This window comes from Ipomoea nil, unplaced genomic scaffold (assembly GCF_001879475.1).
Source record: "Ipomoea nil cultivar Tokyo-kokei standard unplaced genomic scaffold, Asagao_1.1 scaffold0482, whole genome shotgun sequence".
NCBI lineage: Eukaryota > Viridiplantae > Streptophyta > Magnoliopsida > Solanales > Convolvulaceae > Ipomoea > Ipomoea nil.
This window is the reverse complement of record NW_017616910.1, coordinates 2,068,959-2,090,321: the sequence shown is the minus strand read 5'-3', so window position 1 is coordinate 2,090,321 and position 21,363 is coordinate 2,068,959. Positions and strand designations below refer to the sequence as shown.

The 21,363-nt window shown below is 46.8% G+C and overlaps 1 protein-coding gene across 1 annotated transcript; it reads right to left on the bottom strand.

Annotated features, from left to right (window-relative positions):
• Positions 1 to 10,309: 10,309 nt before the first annotated feature.
• On the bottom strand, positions 10,310 to 11,752 carry LOC109173512. Its single transcript, XM_019322752.1, has one exon. It carries the CDS (start codon positions 11,750 to 11,752, stop codon positions 10,310 to 10,312), a length of 1,443 nt encoding a protein of 480 aa, XP_019178297.1.
• Positions 11,753 to 21,363: the final 9,611 nt, after the last annotated feature.

The window sequence follows — 21,363 nt, the reverse complement described above, 5'->3', positions numbered from 1 at the left end:
TTTTTTTTTTTTTTTTTTTGAAAACCAAAGGAACTTCCATTAATTTATAATTTTTTAGTGTATAATACATCAAATTAACCATCTCACTTAAGAGAATTATATTCGAATTCATTTCAACTTGACCCAAATCTAAAGTGGACCTAACTCAAAATATTGTCCCAAAATGACAACTTAACATAACATTTTAAACTAATTTGTCAACAATTTCCCTATATAAATGAAAATTGATTTTTGGGACTATAAAAAGGCACAATCGTGTGCAATGAAAGATCTCTACATAGCATAGGTAAGCGTAACTGGTCTTTTTAATCTTCCATTGTAAAGATATATTCAGTTTACTTTTGTCCATTAAAACACGATGTATGTGAACTTTACTAATGGTAAACGGTATATATATATATATTTTACAAAAATCTCCCAACCATTAGTCAATTTTTGTAAGTGTACATGCTATACATGTCCATTTTGACTCTGAAACACCTTATTTGGTTCTTCAAGAGTTTATAAAGAATTGAACTCATCATATAATTCAATCACATCTATCTTTGTAATGTTCAACAGTCGTTGATTATTTCTAAATCGAACTCCATATCAATTTTGAAAACTTTTTTTATTTCTATTTTATATAGCGTCCATGAAGGCTTCCGGGGGCATGGAAGAAAGCTAATACATTTTCATACTTAATTGGGGTGTCCCCCTCCATTGAATGTAAAAGAAAAAAAAAAAAAAAAACATTTTATCAAGATCTCTACCAAACGAGAAATTTGATTTAAAGTAAAAAATATTTTTGACAGAGTAATTATTGGAGATACCTTATCATCAGCAGTTCATTAGTACGTCAATTTTTGGATGCCTGATATGACAAAAATATAAATTACAGCTAGTTGCCTAACAAGAAACACGTAATGGATCAAGATCGAGACAAGCCGAAATCGAAATCATTGTCCGGCAGTCTTTTGAAATTGAGAGCGCAGCATCTGAAGCTACATGTAGCTAAATTGAATGACCGCTCCTTTATAATAACTTGTAAATTATATAAGAACAGAAATTGAGTAAGTATCTTTTTGCGTAATAGTTCATAAAATTATATCAGAAATGTAAAATGCATGCATTAAGAAGATTCTGTGTAAAAATTTTACCGAAATGATACTAACAAATATTAAACTTATCATAAATGAGAATTGTTGGTTTTTGGGTTTTCGGGCTCAAGGAGGTCCAACACAACCTTTGGTTGGTGGATTCACCTTTCTCAAAGTGATTGTACGAGATGAGTAGTCGGATAGTTAGAGAGTGTGTGTATGTCTTATTCTCTGGGCATGGACCCGCCCATCTTACAAGTGTGGAGGGGCCTTTATATAGTAGGCTCCCCTCCGCCCGAATTGAAGTACATTAAACATGGCTTTCAAGACTAATTACACTATCAGACCGTTCGGTTGCTGTTACCGAGTCGACCAACGGTTCTTTGGCCTCCTAACGGCTCTTTTGACCGAGTCCTCTTGAATGCCGCATTGAGTGTTCCTTCAACGGCTCTTAGACCGACTTGAATGCTTCTTACTGGCCTCTGGGCCGAGTCTCCTTTCACGCTTGGGCCCGGGCCGACTCCTGGACTCGGCCAGGCCCTCATCGGGCTTCTTCTTCTACTGACCCTTATTTTCTATCCTGGGCTTTTTCTCTCTTGGGCCCCTCTTCTTGGGTCGGGGTCCTCACCCCATCAAATAGTCCCTCACTTTCTCATACCCGGGCCGCTAATCTGGGTTTGAGAAAGTAGTAACTGTCCATTCTCTCCTTCATCGGATCCCGCCTTTAAAGAGATCTCATAACGTCCTGATCCTCTGCTATCATTCCGGATTCAGCGGAGCCGTTTGGATTCTCCCTGCTCCGCATGGATCCTTTAAATAACCTCTTGTCTTCTACATCTCTTCTCACTTGACCAACCATGGGTCGCTCGCCCTTGAAGGAAAAGCGGATCGACTTCAGGTCTCCTCGACGCCCTCTACCTTCCAAGCGGACTCGACCTGAGAGGGAGAATAAGAAGAAGGCTCCTCGCCCGTCTTCTTAGAGGTCTCCCTCCGGTGCTACTTCCTCTGTTCAACAGCTGCCGACCCCGATTCGCATGGAGAATGTTCCGACTTTATTCAATCCGCCGCCTTCGAGTACTGCCAGGGTGAGTGCTCAGGACGGATCTTTCGTGGAGGTGGCCGTCCCCGAGCAGCTGACCTTTCGTATGACCTTCTCCATTCCACTTGATGACCTGGATGGGCCGGCCACTGGCCTGATGAATGATGCCGACTTCGCTCGATACCTGGAAATGTATCCGGATGACGAGGAGCCGGTGGTGCCGCCAATCATGCCAGCTTTCTGGGATACCTTCTGTCCGTCTCCCACTGGGCTGCCCGGGGAGGCGTTCTTTGAGAGTGATTCTTCTTCACCCGGCGAGTGATGGCCTCGGTCGAGATTGGTTTTCGCGTTGCCGAGTGGGGCTGCATAGGAGCATTTTTTTTTTATTTGTGATGTAATAAGCTCCTTATCTTGTGCATTCATCTCTTATAATAAAATCACGTTTCCCTCTAGAAGGGTTTTATTTCTTAATTCTTTTTCGGCACCCATTCTACTCCCCCGGCTGATGGGTCCAAGAGTCGGCCACATTGTCAGGCCCTTTTCAGTTTGACGCCTGCAAATATTCCCCGTATCTTGGGTGAATCTACCTTTTTCAGCTCAATCGTGCGAATCTCACTCTTTTCGAGCGGATTTGATGGAACTACCCCCTGACACAGATCCCTGTCTCCTGTCCAATCCGGCCTGATCACGGAAGTTTGCTATCAGCTCCGTGATTTCCGCCTAGATATTTGCCCTCCTAAGGCTATATAAAGGCCCCCTATGCTGGTGATTCCTACCACTTCTGTCCACAGACCTTTGATCATGAGCTACAGAGTCGACGATCGTCGCTTCTCCGTTCGCAACAAGGAGCATGCTCGCCTGGAAGAGCTAAGGCGGAAAAGGCTGGCCCACGGTGGACATCTGGTGGGCGACTCAAGTTCTGATCCTATCGTGGTGTCCCCGGATATGCTGGAGTTGGCCCCCGTGGAACCGGCTGATGGTAAGGTGGAACCAGTGGTGAACGATCCGCGCCCGGAGGAGGAGGAGGTGTGGGAGGTTCCTCCTCTTTTTGGCGTAGCTATGTCTCCGAGTGCCTTGGAGAGGCCCTTGCAGATGATTGACGACGGGAAGCCGGCCGTGTATCTGGATGAGTTGTCGGAGCCTGAGCCGAGTCCTCCACCATTCCGCCCTCAGTACTTCCTGGAGGGTCCTCCACCTGCTCAGTCGTCGGAGAAGGAAGCCAAGCCCTGATCCATCTTTTCCTTTGTGTCTCATATTTGGCCGAGTCCTAGGCCCCTTTTGTACTCTGTATCTGGCCGGGTCTTAGGCCCCTTTGTACTCTGTACTTGGCCGAGTCTCAAGCCTTGATGTTTTTCGAATAAATTGTTTGTCCTTTTTGTTTGCTCGTAGCATTTTTTCTTTATCTCCGTATCGTTCATTAGTCGGCCCTTGGTCCGTGTTTTAAGAGTCGCCCAACCCAATCGTCCGACTCCTAGGCTTGGATCTTTTTACAAACGTTGCCTGTGCCAACCAAGTTAAAACGGGCCGGGTTTTGCTGGGCCTCTTCTGGAAGCTTCGTGTTCACACCCGGTGGGCCCAGAGGCCAAGGCCTACGATGGGCCTCCGGCTAGCAGGCCGGGTCACTCCAACCCAGTTCTAGCCTAGGGTAGACGCGCCGTTTGCAGGCTGTCCCTAGGCCTGAACCGCCGTTCCGCTTTCCCAGGCATTAAATGCGGCGTCCTTTCACCTCTTGTCACCCTTCTCTTACCCAATGAGAGGGTGACACGTGGCCGCCTTTTGAGATTCTCACTCCCTTTAAATACCCGTCTTCTTCCCTCTTCTTTCACTTTCTCCAAATTTCTCTGAAAAAAGAACTCAGCCCAAGCCTTTGCCCTCTTCCTCCGTTTAGCATTTCTCAGGTTGGTAATGTCTTCCTCCTCTGACTCTTCTTCTTCTTCTTCTTCTTCTTCTTCTTCTTCTTCTTCTTCCCGTCGCTCGACAGGGAACCCTGCATCAATTTCTACTTCTTCTTCTTCTTCTACTTCCAGTCCTCGCCGTATGGAGATTCCGCCTGGTCTCTCGCCGGCAACTTCTTCCCAACCGACCCCCTCTTCTTCGGGGGCGGTGACTCCTCTGAGTCCGGCGCCTCTCACGTACCGTGGTGGACCTGACGCCATCGCCCGTCACCTCGCCTTCCCGAGCGCCGCCTCTTCCTCCGTCCGAGAGCCCAAGCTTTATGCGGCCAGTCGAGCAATCGGACGCGCCGGCTCCAAAGAGGATCCGGTTAGGCATCGAGCTGGACGAGGACGCCCAAATCTGAAAAGGGAACTCCTCCGTCCGTTCCTGGGCCGACCACGTCCTTCTGCCTAAGGACATGGAGATGACCGGCACAATGCCGGATGAGTACATCCTCGAGTCCTCGCTTCACCAATTGTACCGCGTAAGTATTTATGACTTGTCGTCCTTTTTGTCTTTTCCTTCTCTTTATCTGACCTCCTCTGTTCTCGCAGAACCTCACATTCCAGATGGAGATGAGCAGGCGACTGAGGGGTTACAAGACGGGACTCCAGTCTCTTTCCACCCGTCTGCGCCAAACAGAGGAGGCTCGCGTGGAAGAGCAGGCTAAGCATGCCAAGTCGGTGGAGGTGCACACCTCCGAGCTGCTGAGGGTCACTCGTCAGTGGGAGGAGGAGCGGGACAAGGTCGCGACCATTGCTGCGACTTTGGTGGAGGATTACAAGAAGTCGGCGGCCTTCGAGGCGGATGTGAAGGCGGCGGTGGCGGCTCGGCAGAAGGAGATCGCCCAGGAGTGGCTGGCGACGCCTGAAGGAGATGACTATCTCCTTGACTTGGGTGAGCGCGACAATCGCCTAGGTTTCCGCAAGGCTCAAATGGAGACCTATGCCGCCTTGCTGGCCCGAGATTCCGCCTTCACTCCTGAGAGCTGGGGCCTCAAGCCAGTGCTGGACCTTCTGCCGGCGACTGCAGAGCCTGCATCGACTGCAGATTCGACAGCTCTCCCTGTGGCGGAGTCCGCAGATCCGGCAGCTCTCCCCGTGGTGGAGCCTTCAGAGCTTGCAGAGCCGCCTCCTCAGGCGGAAGACTCCTCACTAGTCCTTCCAGCTGGACCATCGGCGGAAGCTCGAGTCGAGGAAGTTGATGTTGACACCCCCTCCCCCGTAGTTTAGGGCTTTCCATTCGGTAGCCTTCTTTTGTATGGGCTGGCCCCCCCTTCTCGGGCCTTTTTATTAATGAAGTCTTCTTTGCTCCTTTCGACTGCCTCTATTTCTTTTCTGCTTTTGGGTTCCCAAGAAATAACTTAAGGCCTTGAGCTCTTTCGCTTTGTTGAACTTCCATGATCAAGGATCTGATTTCCCATCTATTTTCGCCAAGTCCCTCAGTCGAGGCGACTCTTTAAGCTTTTCTTTTTCCTTAGAAACGACCTGAGGTCAGTGCCCCGTTGTTTCTTTATATACTCGCCGAGTCCCTCAGTCGAGGCGACTCCTTTTGGTTTTTTCTTGGAAACGATTAAGGGTCTGGGCCCTTGTTTCCTATCTTTTCTCGCCGAGTCCCTCAGTCAAGGCGACTCCTTTTTTCCTTTCTTAGAAACGGTTTTAGGGTCAGTGCCCCGTTGTTTCTTTATATACTCGCCGAGTCCCTCAGTCGAGGCGACTCCTTTTGGCTTTTTCTCGGAAAGGACTAAGGGTCTGGGCCCTCGTTTCCTATCATTTTTCGCCGAGTCCCTCAGTCGAGGCGACTCCTTTTTTCTTTTCTTAGAAACGGTTTTAGGGTCAGTGCCCCGTTGTTTCTTTATATACTCGCCGAGTCCCTCAGTCGAGGCGGCTCATTTTGGCTTTTTCTCGGAAACGACTAAGGGTTTGGGCCCTTGTTTCCTATATTTTCTCGCCGAGTCCCTCAGTCGAGGCGACTCCTTAGGTTTTTTCTTTTCTTAGAAACGGTTTAGGGTCAATGCCCCGTTGTTTCTTTATATACTCGCCGAGTCCCTCAGTCGAGGCGACTCCTTTTGGCTTTTTCTCGGAAACGACTAAGGGTCTGGGCCCTTGTTTCCTATCTTTTCTCGCCGAGTCCCTCAGTCGAGGCGACTCCTTAGGCTTTTTCTTTTCTTAGAAACGGTTTAGGGCCAGTGCCCCGTTGTTTCTTTATATACTCGCCGAGTCCCTCAGTCGAGGCGACTCCTTTCGGCTTTTTCTCGGAAACGACTAAGGGTCTGGGCCCTTGTTTCCTATCTTTTCTCGCCGAGTCCCTCAGTCGAGGTGACTCCTTAGGCTTTTTCTTTTCTTAGAAACGGTTTAGGGTCAGTGCCCCGTTGTTTCTTTATATACTCACCGAGTCCCTCAGTCGAGGCGACTCCTTTTGGCTTTTTCTCGGAAACGACTAAGGGTCTGGGCCCTTGTTTCCTATCTTTTCTCGCCGAGTCCCTCAGTCGAGGCGACTCCTTAGACTTTTTCTTTTCTTAAAAATGGTTTAGGATCAGTGCCCCGTTGTTTCTTTATATACTCGCCGAGTCCCTCAATCGAGGCGACTCCTTTCGGTTTTTTCTCGGAAACGACTAAGGGTCTGGGCCCTTGTTTCCTATCTTTTCTCGCCTAGTCCCTCAGTCGAGGCGACTCCTTAGGTTTTTTCTTTTCTTAGAAACGGTTTAGGGTCAGTGCCCCGTTGTTTCTTTATATACTCGCCGAGTCCCTCAGTCGAGGCGACTCCTTTTGGCTTTTTTCTCGGAAACGACTAAGGGTCTGGGCCCTTGTTTCCTATCTTTTCTCGCCGAGTGGAGGGCAGCGATGAAGGGTAGAAGGTGTCCTTTTATTAGATTTCGAAAACTCGAGTACACACCTAACCTCTTTATTGGTAGAACTTCTTTAAATGGACGACATTCCAGAGTCGGTCTATGGGTTTTCCTTCCAGGGTCTCAAGCTTATAGGTACCGGCCTGCACCACTGATGCAATGCGATAAGGTCCTTCCCACTTAATCGCGAATTTGCCCCCTTTCGTGGGCTGGCTCGCCTGCCGGTCCCGCAACACGAGGTCGCCGACCTGGAAGGCTCGTGGGCGAATCCTCCGGTCACGGTACCTTTTTACGGCTTGTTGGTATTCGACCATCCGGGCGCACGCCACCTCCCTTCTTTCCTCCAGGAAGTTCTTTTCAATTCTAAGGCTTTCTTCATTCTCTTCGTCGGAATAGCTGCATACCCGATAGGTGGGCTCCACGACCTCCACTGGAACCTTGGCTTCGAAGCCATATGCTAGGGAAAAGGGGCTTTCTCCAGTCGCCCGTCTTTGCGTAGTTCGGTAGGCCCAGAGGACCCTGTCGAGCTCATCCGCCCAATTTCTCCCGATGTCCTCCAACTTCTTCCGGATCCCGTCCACTATGGTCCGGTTCACATTCTCGACTTGCCCGTTAGCCTGGGGGTATGCGACGGATACCTTGGTGTGTCATATACTATGCCGGCGACAGAAGTCGGCGAAAGCTTAGCAGTCAAACTGCCTGCCGTTATCGCTAACCACGTGCTCGGGCAGGCCGAAGCGACAAATCACCTTCTTCCATAGGAAGCGCCGGCACTGGTACTCGGTGATGGTGGCTAGTGTTTCGGCCTCGACCCACTTTGTGAAGTAATCGATGGCCACTACACAAAACTTCAAGCTTCCCGAGGAGACTGGTAGTGGTCCTAACAAATCGATTCCCCATTTAGCAAAAGGGATGGCCGTGGTGACCGGCGTGTAGAAGGTGGCCGGCCAATTGTCCTTCCGGGCGAAGGCTTGGCAAATGTTACACTTGGCTATCCATTCCACGCAATCTCTCATCATGGTCGGTCAATAATACCCCTGGACGACTAGCTTTCGGGCGAGCGTATGGGCCCCCTGATGGGCCTCATCCATTATCCTCTCGGCTTCGGGCCGGAGTAGCCATGTCAAGAGGGGCCCCCCGAACGACCACTTGTACATCTGTCCGTCAATGATCTGGAATGAAGGGGCTTTTCGTCGAATCCTTGCAGCGACTCCTGGATCCTCTGGTAGTTCGCCTGTTTCCTTAAACCGCCGGATGTCTTCTGTCCAAAACATCTCGGGGTTTTTCTCTCGATCCCATTCCTCGACATTTACCTGTTGGACCTCCAATGGTGTTTCCTTTATACTCGGACGACTTAACTCGTCCTTTTGGCAAATCTTGGCGAGGTGGTCCGGTATTCCTTCTAAGGCGATTTTCGATAATATGTCGGCCTCGATGTTGTCCACCCGGGAGATATGCTCTATTTCATATGTTCCAAATTCTTTCAGCATTTCTATCGCCTTCTCCTTATACTAGGTCATCCGGACGTTCTTAGCTTCGCAGGTGCCGGAAATCTGTCCCACCTCTAACCGGGAATCAGTTTTGATCCGCAATCGTTCTGCTCCCAAGGCCTTGGCGAGTCGAAGGCCGCCCAAAACAGCCTCATACTCGGCTTCGTTATTAGACGTCGGGAACAAATAGCTCAGGGCGTAATAGAGTTGGAACCCCTCTGGAGTGACCAGCATGATCCCGCCTCCACAGTGTTGTCGACTCGCCGCTCCGTCCGCGTGCATTTCCCACCACTCACCTAAACGGTCTTCCGTGGTGTGCTCTTTCTCTTCTTCCCCTGCCGTGCATTCGACCAGGAAATCGGCCAAGGCTTGCCCTTTTATGGATGGTCGTGGTTGATACTCGATCTCGTATTGGGTTAATTCCACGGCCTATTTTACCAATCGTCCTGACGACGCCGGGTTTCGCAGTACGCTCCCCAGCGGTTGGTTGGTCAGTACCCGGACAGTATGGGCTTGGAAGTAAGGCGCTAACTTGCGTATGGTGATTACCAGTGCATAGACAATCTTCTCCAAGGCTGTGTACCGTGTCTCGGCGGCCTTTAAGGAGCGGTTTACATAGTAGACTGGGTGCTGGGCACGCTCCTCTTCCCGAACCAGCACCGAGCTCACCGCCTTGGGGGAGGCGGCCAAGTACAAAAACAAAGGTTCACCCTCCCGTAGGGTGGGCAACACCGGTGGTGTGGAAAGATACTGCTTTAGTTCCTCGAACGATTGCTGGCACTCGGTCGTCCAGGCGAAACCTTCCTTCTTCTTCATCGCCTCGAAGAATGGTATAGTTTTATCCGCCGCCTTACTTAAGAAGCGACTGAGGGCAGCCAGTCGACCAGTCAGTCGTTGCAAATCTTTGATGGTGCTGGGAGGCTGCATATCGATGATGGCCTAGGCCTTTTCCGGGTTGGGCTCGATGCCTCGTTTAGTCACCATGTATCCTAGGAATTTTCCGCCTTGCACCGCGAAGGCACATTTCTTTGGGTTCAGCCGGAGATTATACCTTAGCATCACTTGGAAGCAGTCGGCCAGGTCCTCCGCGTGTTTGGCCTCTTCTTTGCTTTTGACCAACATGTCGTCCACGTAGGCCGCCATGGATTTGCCCAGTAAGTCTTGGAATAGCCGAGCTACCATCCGAGTATAGGTGGCCCCAGCATTCTTGAGTCCGAAGGGCATAACTCGGTAACAATACACCCCGTCTGGTGTAAGGAACGCGGTTTTTTCCTCGTCGGCCGGGTGCATGAAAATCTGATGATATCCCCTAAAGGCTTCCATAAAGCTCAGCAGGGCCGACCCTGCCGTCTCGTCGACCAGCTGGTCAATCTATGGCAAGGGGAACGGATCCTTTGGGCAGGCTTTGTTAAGATCAGTGTAATCCACGCACATCCGCCACGCTGGGGGTTTCGGTACGAGGACCACGTTTACCAACCACTCCGGGTATTTAACCTCTCGGATGTGGCCCGCGGCTAGCAGCGTGCCCACCTCTTTCTTTACGAATTCCCTTCGGTCATTGGCGAGATTCCGCTTTTTCTGTACAACCGGCCGATGGTCCGGATCCACGGCGAGTCGGTGGGCGATGATGGACCTGTCGACACCTGGCATATCCTCTGGCCCCCAGGCAAAGACCGACCGATGTTTTCGGAGTACATGGATAATTACCTCCCGAGTCTCTTCGGGGACACCGACACCAATTCTGACCCGCCTGTCCGGCCGTTCAGGGTCGATTTCGATTTCTTCCAATTCCACGGCCGGTTCCGGGAGGGGTATCATTGCTTTCTTTGGGGGCTTTTCCGTGATTTCGTGGACTTGCATTCCACGTTTGCCCATCCCCCTACAGGCTTGCAGGTAGCAGTCGCGGGCAACTCTTCTATCACAACGCACCGTTCCTATTCCGTTTGGCGTGTGGAATTTCAAGCAAAGATGCTCGATGGAGATCAGTGCTCCCAAATCCTCCAGGCCTGGTCGGCCGAGTATTGCATTGTGTGAGCAAACTAAGTTTACCACGATGAACTTCATGCTGAGCTGCTGCACATCGGGGATAGCTGCCGACTTCCACTGGTAGGATGATGGACCCCTCTGCTTCCACCGAGTCTCCCGTGAAACCGGCGAGTGGTGTCTTGACCGGATTCAGCTGTTCTCGAGTCAATCCCATCTTTGCGAAAGTCTCGAGGTATAGTACGTTGACACTGCTTCCGGTGTCGACCAGGATTCGTCGAACGACCACACCGTTTACATCCATCGCTATGACCAGCGCATCTCGGTGCGATGTTTCTCCCGTGGGCAAATCTTTGTCAGTGAACGTGATCGGCTCTCGGCACACTTTCTTCGAGCTTTCTTCACGCCCATATACTGTTCCGACGTATAGTTGTCGAGCCCAGGCCTTTCTGGTATTCGCCGAGTCGCCGCCCTCTGGTCCACCGACTATCATGTTAATAACGGGCTTCTGGCGCCACTGGGCCTCGCCCTCCTCAGTGGCCGATCGCTTGCTGCGGCTGCTCTCGGCGGCGACCGTTGGATCGTCGTCCTCTCGTGCCACTGACCTTCGCCTCCATTGATTAGGAGGTGGGGTCCCTTGCTGGATGATTCTTTCCATGACCTTTTTCAAGTAAAAGCACTCTTCCGTGCTATGAGTGTAAGATTTATGATAGCGGCAGTACTTGGAGTTCTTACCTGTCTCTTCACTCACTACATGCTCGTCGGTCGGCGGAGGCGGATGCGGAGCGACCGCTTGAACCTCGTGCACCGGGTGTTGAGGAACCACTCTGTAGGGATGGACCATAGGCTTGTCATAGGGACGTCTAGCCTCGGGTCGCCGAGCCCCTTTCGGGCGCCTTTCTTTGGTTTCCGCGCGGGTCCTCTTTCCGCCGATGGATCCTCCGACTTCGCGTTGTCGCTTATGCTTCATGACCTGCTCCGTGTTAGCCCTTTTATTGGCCATGTGTATGGCTTCCGCGTAGGTAGCCAGACGGTTATCCCGTAGATCCAGATACAACTGCCCGGATCGTAAAGACTCGATGAAAAAAGTGAGTGCGGTCTGATCTTCGACCTCCTCGATAGACTGAATCTCCTTTTGCCATCGAACCAAGTAGGCTTTCAGGGACTCGCCTTCCTCTTGATGGACATCTCCCAGGTGAGTCAGATCCTTCTGTGGCTTGATGTTGGCCGCGTAATGGCTCATGAAGCGGTCGGCTAACTCCTCGAAACTGTGAATCGACTTAGGAGGCAGCGCCACTAACCACCTTTGTGCCGAGCCTTTCAGCGTGGGCAAGAAGGCGCGACACATCACCGGGTCTCGCACTCCCAAGACCTGCATTTTGGCCTAATAGTTATGCAGATGCTCGCGTGGGTCTCCGGATCCGTCGAAGGTGGCTTGTTCTGGAAATTTGAAGTCGTCGGGTACTTTGTAGGACATGATCTCGGAAGAAAATGGCAAAGCGGTGAGCAACGTCTGCCCGGGGGATTTGGTCTTTCCCCCCATTTGTTCTTTCAGATCTCGTACCTCTCGGGCCAATTGGGCCACGTCGCCTTCATTGTGAGTGTGGTTTCCTGTGGATTCCGTACTTTCGCCGACCTCAGATTCAGCCGGTCGGTCCTCGTTACGCGTTACGCGCTCGGTCCGTCGTGTCCGAGTCTTAGTTTTCCTGGTGCGAGCTCTTCCCCGACCGGTTTCCCAATCTCGGGGCCCTGCTGGTGCGCGGCTGGGCTCCCTTTCTCCTAGTCGTTCCCGTGCAGGCTGCCGCCCAGCATTCGGACCTAGCCTTGAATGGACTGATCGTACTGGCTGGCTCTCTGCCCGTCGATTTTCCTGTCCATCTTCCGACCTCTGGGACGGTTGTTGATAGCGAGGCATCGGTCGGGAAACTGACTGCTCCCTCACTCCTCGACTTGCGTCGGCAAAGGCTCGCCCGATCGCGTGGAGTTGCTCCGGGGTGAGGGGTATCATGGGTGGCTGCTGGTTCACCGGTGCCGTTTCGTTTCCTTGACTTTGAGCATTTCGTTGGTTCAACTGCTCTCTTAGATCCGCCTCTATTCCGCCGTTTTGGTTGTTTACTTGGTCTCGTCCTTCCGACATGTTCGTGATGCTTCTTCGGTCGACTTTAGGACTCGCCTTGCTCAGAGAGTCACGTAGCTCTTTGTTCGATCCCCACAGACGGCGCCAGTGTTGGTTTTTGGGTTTTCGGGCCCAAGGAGGTCCAACACAACCTTTGGTTGGTGGATTCACCTTTCTCAAAGTGATCGTACGAGATGAGTAGTCAGATAGTTAGAGAGTGTGTGTATGTCTTATTCTCTGGGCATGGACCCTCCTCTCTTACAAGTGTGGAGGGGCCTTTATATAGTAGGCTCCCCTCCGCCCGAATTGAAGTACATTAAACATGGCTTTCAAGACTAATTACACTATCAGACCGTTCGGTTGCTGTTACCGAGTCGACCAACGGCTCTTTGGCCTCCTAACGGCTCTTTTGACCGAGTCCTCTTGAATGCCGCATTGAGTGTTCCTTCAACGACTCTTAGACCGACTTGAATGCTTCTTACTGGCCTCTGGGCCGAGTCTCCTTTCACGCTTGGGCCCGGGCCGACTCCTGGACTCGGCCCAGGCCCTCATCAGGCTTCTTCTTCTACTGACCCTTATTTTCTATCCTGGGCGTTTTCTCTCTTGGGCCCCTCTCTCGTGGGCCCCTCTTCTTAGGCCGGGGTCCTCACCCCATCAAAAATCATGCTCTATTCAATCCACTCGATCACTCTTTTCGAGACTTCACTCTGAAATTCAGTTCCTACTTGTATTCTCCCGATTGCTACTCTGCCTATACAGCCACGTGTTCCCCATATGGAAGATTTGCCTTCACCCGAGTCTTGTCTTCCTCAAGCGGCCAGGCCACCACAGTCGCCGGTAGCTTCTCCTACGCCGGCAATTGGGGTGTTCCAGCCACACTCGTCCGACCAGCAGCCTCCCCAGCCACTCTCTCGTCAGGTTCCGTCCCTTCATAGCAGTCCTGCTGCGTCCTCAAGATCAGGTCCTGCGTCGTCTCCGCCATCATCAACTCCACCTGCCTCGTCCCCTCCACCAGTTCAGTCTCCTCCACCAGTGCCGTCCCCTCCATCAGCGTCGTCCTCTCCCTCTGCGTCGTCTTCGCCAGCAATAACTCCAGTTCAGGTACCTATTTCTCGACCCGTTAGAAACCGCAAGCCTAATCCTAAATTTTGTGGTCCGTCGTTTGTTAATATAGTCTCAGTACATCTCTTACCTCCTTGTCTTGAGCCTAACACCGTTACCCAGGCGTTGAAAGATCCTTTGTGGCGTAAGGCGATGGATGCCGAATATGAGGCGTTGCTCCGGAATGGTACTTGGGATTTGGTACCACGGCAATCCAGACCGATGGTTGGGTGTAAATGGGTGTTCAGAGTTAAACGTAAGCCAGATGGTTCTGTTAACAGGTATAAAGCACAGCTTGTAGCGAAGGGGTATTTACAGTAGGCTGGTCGTGATTTTTTTGAAACATATAGTCCCGTGATGAAGCCTGTTACTATACGTGTGGTTATTTCTATTGCTTTGCATAATAACTGGCTCATACGACAATTAGATATTAATAATGCTTTTTTAAATGGGACGTTGACTGAAACTATTTTTATGGACCAACCACCGGGTTCCGTTAATGTGGATTTCCCTTCGCATGTTTGTCAGCTGAAAAGGGCATTTATGGTCTTAAACAGGCACCGCGAGCCTAATACCTTGAGCTTAGTCATTTTTTGTTGCGCTATGATTTTGTCAAGTCACAGGCAGATGCGTCATTGTTTGTTTACTCGGATAGTGGTGTCCTTATGTATTTTTTGGAATCAAGTCACAGGCAGATGCGTCATTGTTTGTTTACTCGGATAGTGGTGTCCTTATGTATTTTTTGGTGTATGTTGATGACATCCTGCTTACTGGGAATAATACTGTGTGTATTGAGCAGTGTGTGCGAGCGTTGTCTAATGCTTTTGCGTTAAAAGATTTGGGTCCCTTACATCATTTTTTAGGTGTGGATGTAATTTCAACTGTGTCAGGTGTGTTTTTGTCCCAGTCATAATATATCTCTAACATTTTGATCAAGTTTCACATGGATGGAGCAAAGCCGGTCTCCACGCCTATGAGTTCTTCAGAAGTTCTGCCTCTCCCGGACCCTTCTACAGTTGTTGATCCTACAGGTTTTCGCAAACTTATTGGCATGTTGCAATATTTAAGCATTACTCGTTCAAATGTCTCGTTCGCCGTGAACTGTTTGTCGCAGTTTTTGCATGCACCATCTGCAGCCCATTGGTCTGCCGCGAAGCGTGTTCTATGCTACCTTAAGGGTACATTGTTTCATGGATTACTACTCAAAGGTAAAACTACCTTTCAGCTCACCGTCTTTTCGAATTCTTATTGGGGTGGTTCTAATACCTTGGGCCATTCTACCACTGCATATATTTTGTATCTTGGTGGTAACATTGTTTCTTGGAAGTCGACGCGTCAGAAATCAGTTTCTCATTCTTCCACTGAAGCGGAGTATCGTGCCCTTGCGAATGCTGCTGCTGAGGTTTTATGGGTTCAGCATCTTTTGCGGGAGCTACGAGTGCCTTTGTGTGGCACTCATGTGTTGCTTTGTGATAATCTGAGTGCTACGTATATCTGCAAAAATCATGTGTTCCATTCTAGGATGAAGCATCTTGTCCTTGACTATTTCTTCGTTCGTGAGTTGGTGGTTTCTGGGGCCTTGGTTGTTCGTCATCTTCCCTCTAAGGAACAACTCGCAGATATTCTCACGAAGCCGCTGGGTCGTGTGTCCTTTTAGCTTTTCCGGTCCAAGATCGGAGTCTCCGACGAATCCTCCATCCTGCGGGGGCATGTTAAACATGTGGCTTGAATTAGTCTCTAGCAGTTTTGTTGTTTACTCTTTCTTTAGCCTACTGTTATGCTTCTGTTACAACTTCTCATGTAAAGCTCTATTTATACTTTCATTGTAAAGTTATAATCAATACAATTATTTTCTACCTTCACAGAACTTTCTTACTTAGGCATATAGATTATATGGATTTCCACCTAGAGGGCATATGCATGGGAGTTCGAGCGGCTTGCTGGTTCATCGTATCATCTTTTGAGTACGCCAACTCCCTGTCGTGATCAAAATCTATGTTGAAAAAGATTTGGTGATGCGAATGTCGGAAAATTGACCTTAGAGGACATACACTATTATTTGTATGGGGAGGAGATGGATGGACAGAGTTATTTATAGTTAGGGTTTTGTAGGGAAATTGGGTTGATACAAATTTGACGTGTCTGGAGAGAAATGTCCTCTTTGTTTTGGGTTCATAACATTTATTGGGTTCATAACATTTATAAGCAGACTGTGAATTTGAGTATCCCAAGAAAATACAAAAGGAAGATTTAGGCTCAAGTTTATGAGAGCGGTATGGCTTTAACCAGGGAATACATAAACACCCAAACGGATGAAGCTTAGCATAATTGGGCTGAGATTTATATAAAATGGAAAAGGGAGACTGATTATCCAAGACAGGTGTGGGCAACTGATTTATGAGATACACTGCAGTTTGGAATGCATGAGACCAAAAAGACAAAGGTAAAGAAGCAGAATGTAACAATGACATACCAGTCTCAACTATGTGGCGGTGGCGGCGTTCAATTGTACCGTCATGTTCGGGAGTATGAGGGAGAGTGGTGAAGTGAGAAATCCCTTCACTATTAAATATTGGGACAAGTTTAATGAATTCACTGCCATTATCTGAAAAAACTGAAACAATTTTTTGTTTGAAATAATTTTCGACTAACCGTTTGTATTGTGGAAAAATACGAGCCACATCTGATTTCTTTTTGAGTGGGTATAACCACGTATATTTTGTATAGTGGTCCACAAAAATAACATGGTAAGCATAACCATCAATTGATTTTTGAGGTGAGCTCCAAACATCCGTATAAATTAATTCTAGAGGTCTGGAACTTACCATAGAATTTTCTGCAAAAGGTAACTTGTGACTCTTATTAATGTTGCAAGAAATGCAATGAAAACGACTTAACGTAAGGTTGGAAACATTGGTGCAACGACTTAAAATACGACCAAGTACTTTATTTGAGGGATGTCCCAGACGATGATGCCAATCAGGCACAAACACCAAACTGGTTGCATTGGCTTGAGGCAGAAGTGAGGTAGGAGCATAGTAGACACCATTAACGGTCTCCCCCCGCATCAGTGGTGCCCCGAGTTTGACAATCCTTCACGAGAAAGAAATTAGAAAAGAATTCAATTGAAACCGAGTTAGTGTGACATAGTTGAGAAACTGACACTAAATTCCTATATAACTTAGGAACACATAGAATATTAGTAAGGGAAAGAGGTCAGGATGGTGTGGAGAAGGTAGTATGACCAATATGAGTTATAGGAAGGCACTTACCATCACCCAGGCGTATCTCATCCGGACCACCATATTCGCTGAAAGAATGTAGTGGCGAAGTACTTGACGTGGTATGGTGAGAAGCACCACTGTCAAATAGCCACGGGTGTGTCGGCACTGGTTGTGTCGTGGACAAATATTGACAGATAGGGCTGGGCCGGCACTCGCAGACGGAACATGAGTGATGTTATTTTCTTTCAAAAATCGTATTAGTTTACGACAATAACGTACCTCATGTCCGGGAATATTACAGAATTTACACACCAGACCATTTTGAGAGGGGCGGCCATTGTTGTAATTTTGCCATGGCGGTCGGGCATTGTTATTCGTAGACTAACTACGATTGCGACGATTTGTATAAGAATTACCTTGAGACGACCGTCCGTTGTTGGAGGACCGCTGAGTAACATTCGCAGTGGCAATGATACTTTGCCAGGACTCATTTGCTTCTTTTAACAAACGCTCATGATCCATGAGGATCTCAGAGAGTTCAAAGAGAGACAACGGGGACTCTCGGACACGTATAGCTGACACAACGGAATTGTATTCCTCACCAACCTGAGTAAGGATGTGAATCGTAAGATCTTCATCAGACACCGGGCACTGTGCGATAACAAGATCATCGGCAATGGCCTTCATGTCGTTGAGATAATCCACAATGGACCGACTACCTCGCGGATTGCGTGCTAACTTGGACTTAAGTGAGACAATGCGCCCACGGTGAGGTGTTTGCAAAGCTCGCCATTAAGGATTCCCATGCCTGCCGGGAGGTTTCAGCTGAAGAAATGAGTGGCTGAATAGGGTCAGAACAGCTTCCTAGGAGGGCGCTGACGATAATCTGGTCTTGACGGTACCAGCTTGTGTAGCTAGGATTTGTTACCGTTTTCGCAGCATCGGAAAACTAGGATGGGGCGACAGTACTCCCATCAATGTAGCCCTAATAAATTAAAGCCGATTAAAGTGGCTTGGATTTGACGTCTCCAAACTGAAAAGTTGGAGGAAGTAAGTTTAATGGGGAAATTTGCAGGAGCAGTAATTTGAATTATGGGGATTTCAGGTGTTTCAGTTGTGGTGGACATTCTGCAGTCTAGGGAGAGGAGGAAAAAAAAAACTAAGAATTGTTGCTGGCTCTTGATACCATGTGAAGGTAGAAAATAATTGTATTGATTATAACTTTACAATGAAGGTATAAATAGAGCTTTACATGAGAAGTTGTAACAGAAGCATAACAGTAGGCTAAAGAAAGAGTAAACAACACAACTGCTAGAGACTAATTCAAGCCACATGTTTAACAAGTTCTACTCAATGCCAACAAAGGTCAAATGCGAGGGTTTGGTCCAATCTTTTGGAATGCACTCTTCCTTTGAGTTTATGTGCATATAATCAATCGCTAAAATGTTTTGTAGAGGAAAATCGTACATCTATTGTTTAGACTGTATTGTAATTTCTTTTAGAAGTATAAATTTTGGTTAATTTCATTTTTTGTCCTAGATTTATAAATGTTATTTCATTTTTAATTTTTTTTTTAACATTCTATGTTAATCTTAATATTATTGTAACATGACCTTTTTTGTAATCTATTAAACTGAGGTTAACTAATAGCTAGCTTTCACTAATAGCTATTAATAGCTAGCGTCCGCAGCACGTCTTGTGCCACACTAATAGCTAGCTTTCACAAACACCCTCCCTAATTCAATCACAACATTCAAGTATTTGTATTAGAATTTCACAATCTAAACATTATTTTGTACATATTATTTATTACAAATAAAAATAAAAATATAAACATGGTATGAAAAAAGACAAAAATGTCCCTGTAGACACAGAAAATTTGAAGCCGACAAGTGGACCGATTAAATCATTATCGAGCCCAATTTCAGGGTTGATTATTGGTCCAATTTAATTAATTGGGCTATGAATATTAAATTAATTTAATTAGTCCAAATAAATTTGATTTGGGCTGTTGAATTAATTAATTAATTGGTCCAAGCCAATTTCATAATTGAATTATAATTATAATTATAATTTAAATATAATATGATTTTATTATATTTGAATTAGATAATTATAATTTAATTTGAATTTGAATTAGATGATAGAATAATGAACCTAGACTTGATTTTGGCAAGGTTCATTTTAGTAGATAATTAATTAATTTAATTAAATAAATATTAGTGGAGTTTGTTGAGGGATTTTAGTTACAAACTTCACTATAAATAGGGCCTCAATTCCATTCTTCAAATCACACCTTAAATACATTGAGAACAACTTGAAGACTTGAGAGCTTGAAGTCATTGAAGAACGCTGGACAACTTGAAGGCTTGAAGATTTGAGAGCTCTTTTGAAGGCATTTGAAGATCTTGAAGAAAAAAAAAAAAAGGCATTGAAGGCATTTTTTGCAGGTTTTAAAGATCTTGAAGCAACTTGAAGCCTTTTTAGTTGATTGCTTCGGAGCTTGACGTTTGTTGTTGGAGATCACGCCGTTTGAAACCCGGAAGCTACGCCGTTTAAATCCCGGAGACACGCGCTATTTGAATCCCGGAGGCTACGCTATTTGAATCCTGGAGGCACTTCAATAGATAACGGCATTGAAGAACGCTTGAAGATTTGAACGCATTTTTTGTTGATTTTGCAGGCAATTTGAATCCATTGCATGGCCGATTATTTCTAAATTCTTGACGCTCGTTGTTGGAAGCCACGCCACTTGAACCCCGGAAGCTACGTCGTTTGAATCCCGGAGGCACGCGCCATTTGAATCTCGGAGGCACTTCAGTAGACAACGTTAGTGAAGAATCAGAGGACTAGACAGAGATTTTGTACCTGCATTGAATTATACACACACTGTACAAGGAATTTTGTGAATATATATACAAAGTTTACTTTTTTTGTGTTTACAGTCCCCGTAATTAATGCCAGTTTAACAATTTTATTAACGGATTACCAAAAATATCATGCCACAATAATACTAGGACCAATAATATAATTAACTCTATAAATTTTCTTTTCTTTTTTGTTTAATACTAAGATCTTTTAAAGTTGCCAAACACCTTGTACTCATATGGCATATAGTGACTTCTCTCATGTGAAATCCTTCAAAGTTAACCAATATAGTTGGCGTGGTGGTTCAGCACATTGTCTTTTAAGCATGAGGTTAGAGGTTTGATCTTCACCCATGACATTTGGCTAATTCCTTACCTATTTAGTGCGTTGACAGGGATTAGTCTTTTAGCTATTCTAGGCAACAAAAATAAAAATGCTCAATATTAAATGTTTGTTTGGTAGATAGCAACAAGAGTTAATTTCATTTTTGGTCATAGATTTGTAGGTGACAGTCCATATTAGATAGCAATAAGAGTTAATTTCATTTTTGGTCATAGATTTTTAGGTGACAGTCCATATTTCATTGTTTGTTTGGTAGATAGCAACAAGAGTTAATTTCATTTTTGGTCATAGATTTGTAGGTGACAGTCCATATTAGATAGCAACAAGAGTTAATTTCATTTTTGGTCATAGATTTGTAGGTGACAGTCCATATTTCATTTGGTTATAGTATTATTGTGGCATGACTATTTTTTCTCCTCCGTTAATAAAATTGTTGAAATATTGTTAAATACAAGTACATTTCAATATTTTTTATACAAAGTGGGTTGACCTGTTATATTTTTATTTTCATTTTTACTTTTTGAAAAAAAAAATCATAATTAAAAACTTAAATGCCTTGTATTTTATGGAATTTAAACTGTTTTGTTAATGGATGACAAAAAATAGTTGTTGATTTTAGGACTTTTGGCAGCCCACGGAGGTCCAACACAATCCATTAGATTGGTAGATTCACCGGAAGAGAAGAGAAAAAATGACTTTTGAAAGAAGAAGATGGCTATAAAGTGTGTGACTCTCTGTTATGGTTTCCGGGTGTCTTCCCCACTTAGAAAACTGGCCCTTTACATTTTTGAGGGAGACATATTTATAGAATTATAAGTGACCGGTCTATATCAACTAAATACAAGTTTTAATGCATAATAATGAAAAATAAAGGTCCAGAGATGTTGGGTCGCCGTTACCGGGCTCCCCCAACGGTCGGATTGACCCATATTAATGGCGGGCATTGAAGTGGCAATGGTCACCTACTGAGCCGACTCTCGCTGATGTCGACTCTCCGGACTCGACTTTATACTCGTCCGACCTCTTCACGTGGTCTTCTCAAGGCCAATGGGGTAGATTACCTTTTGGGCCCATTACAACAAGCTCATTCCTTGGTCCATCCTATTTTCTTGGGCCTCTAGCTTATCGGGTCCATACCCCATCAATAGCCGGCAATTTATATCGTGCATCAGGGCACGCATTGCATTGTGCGCCCTGATGCAAAACGACGTCGTTTTACATAACTGTATAAAAAAATACACATAATTGTATAAACAAATACACATAATTGTATAAACAAACACACATAACTGTATAAAAAATACACATAATTGTATGAACAAATACACATAATGATAT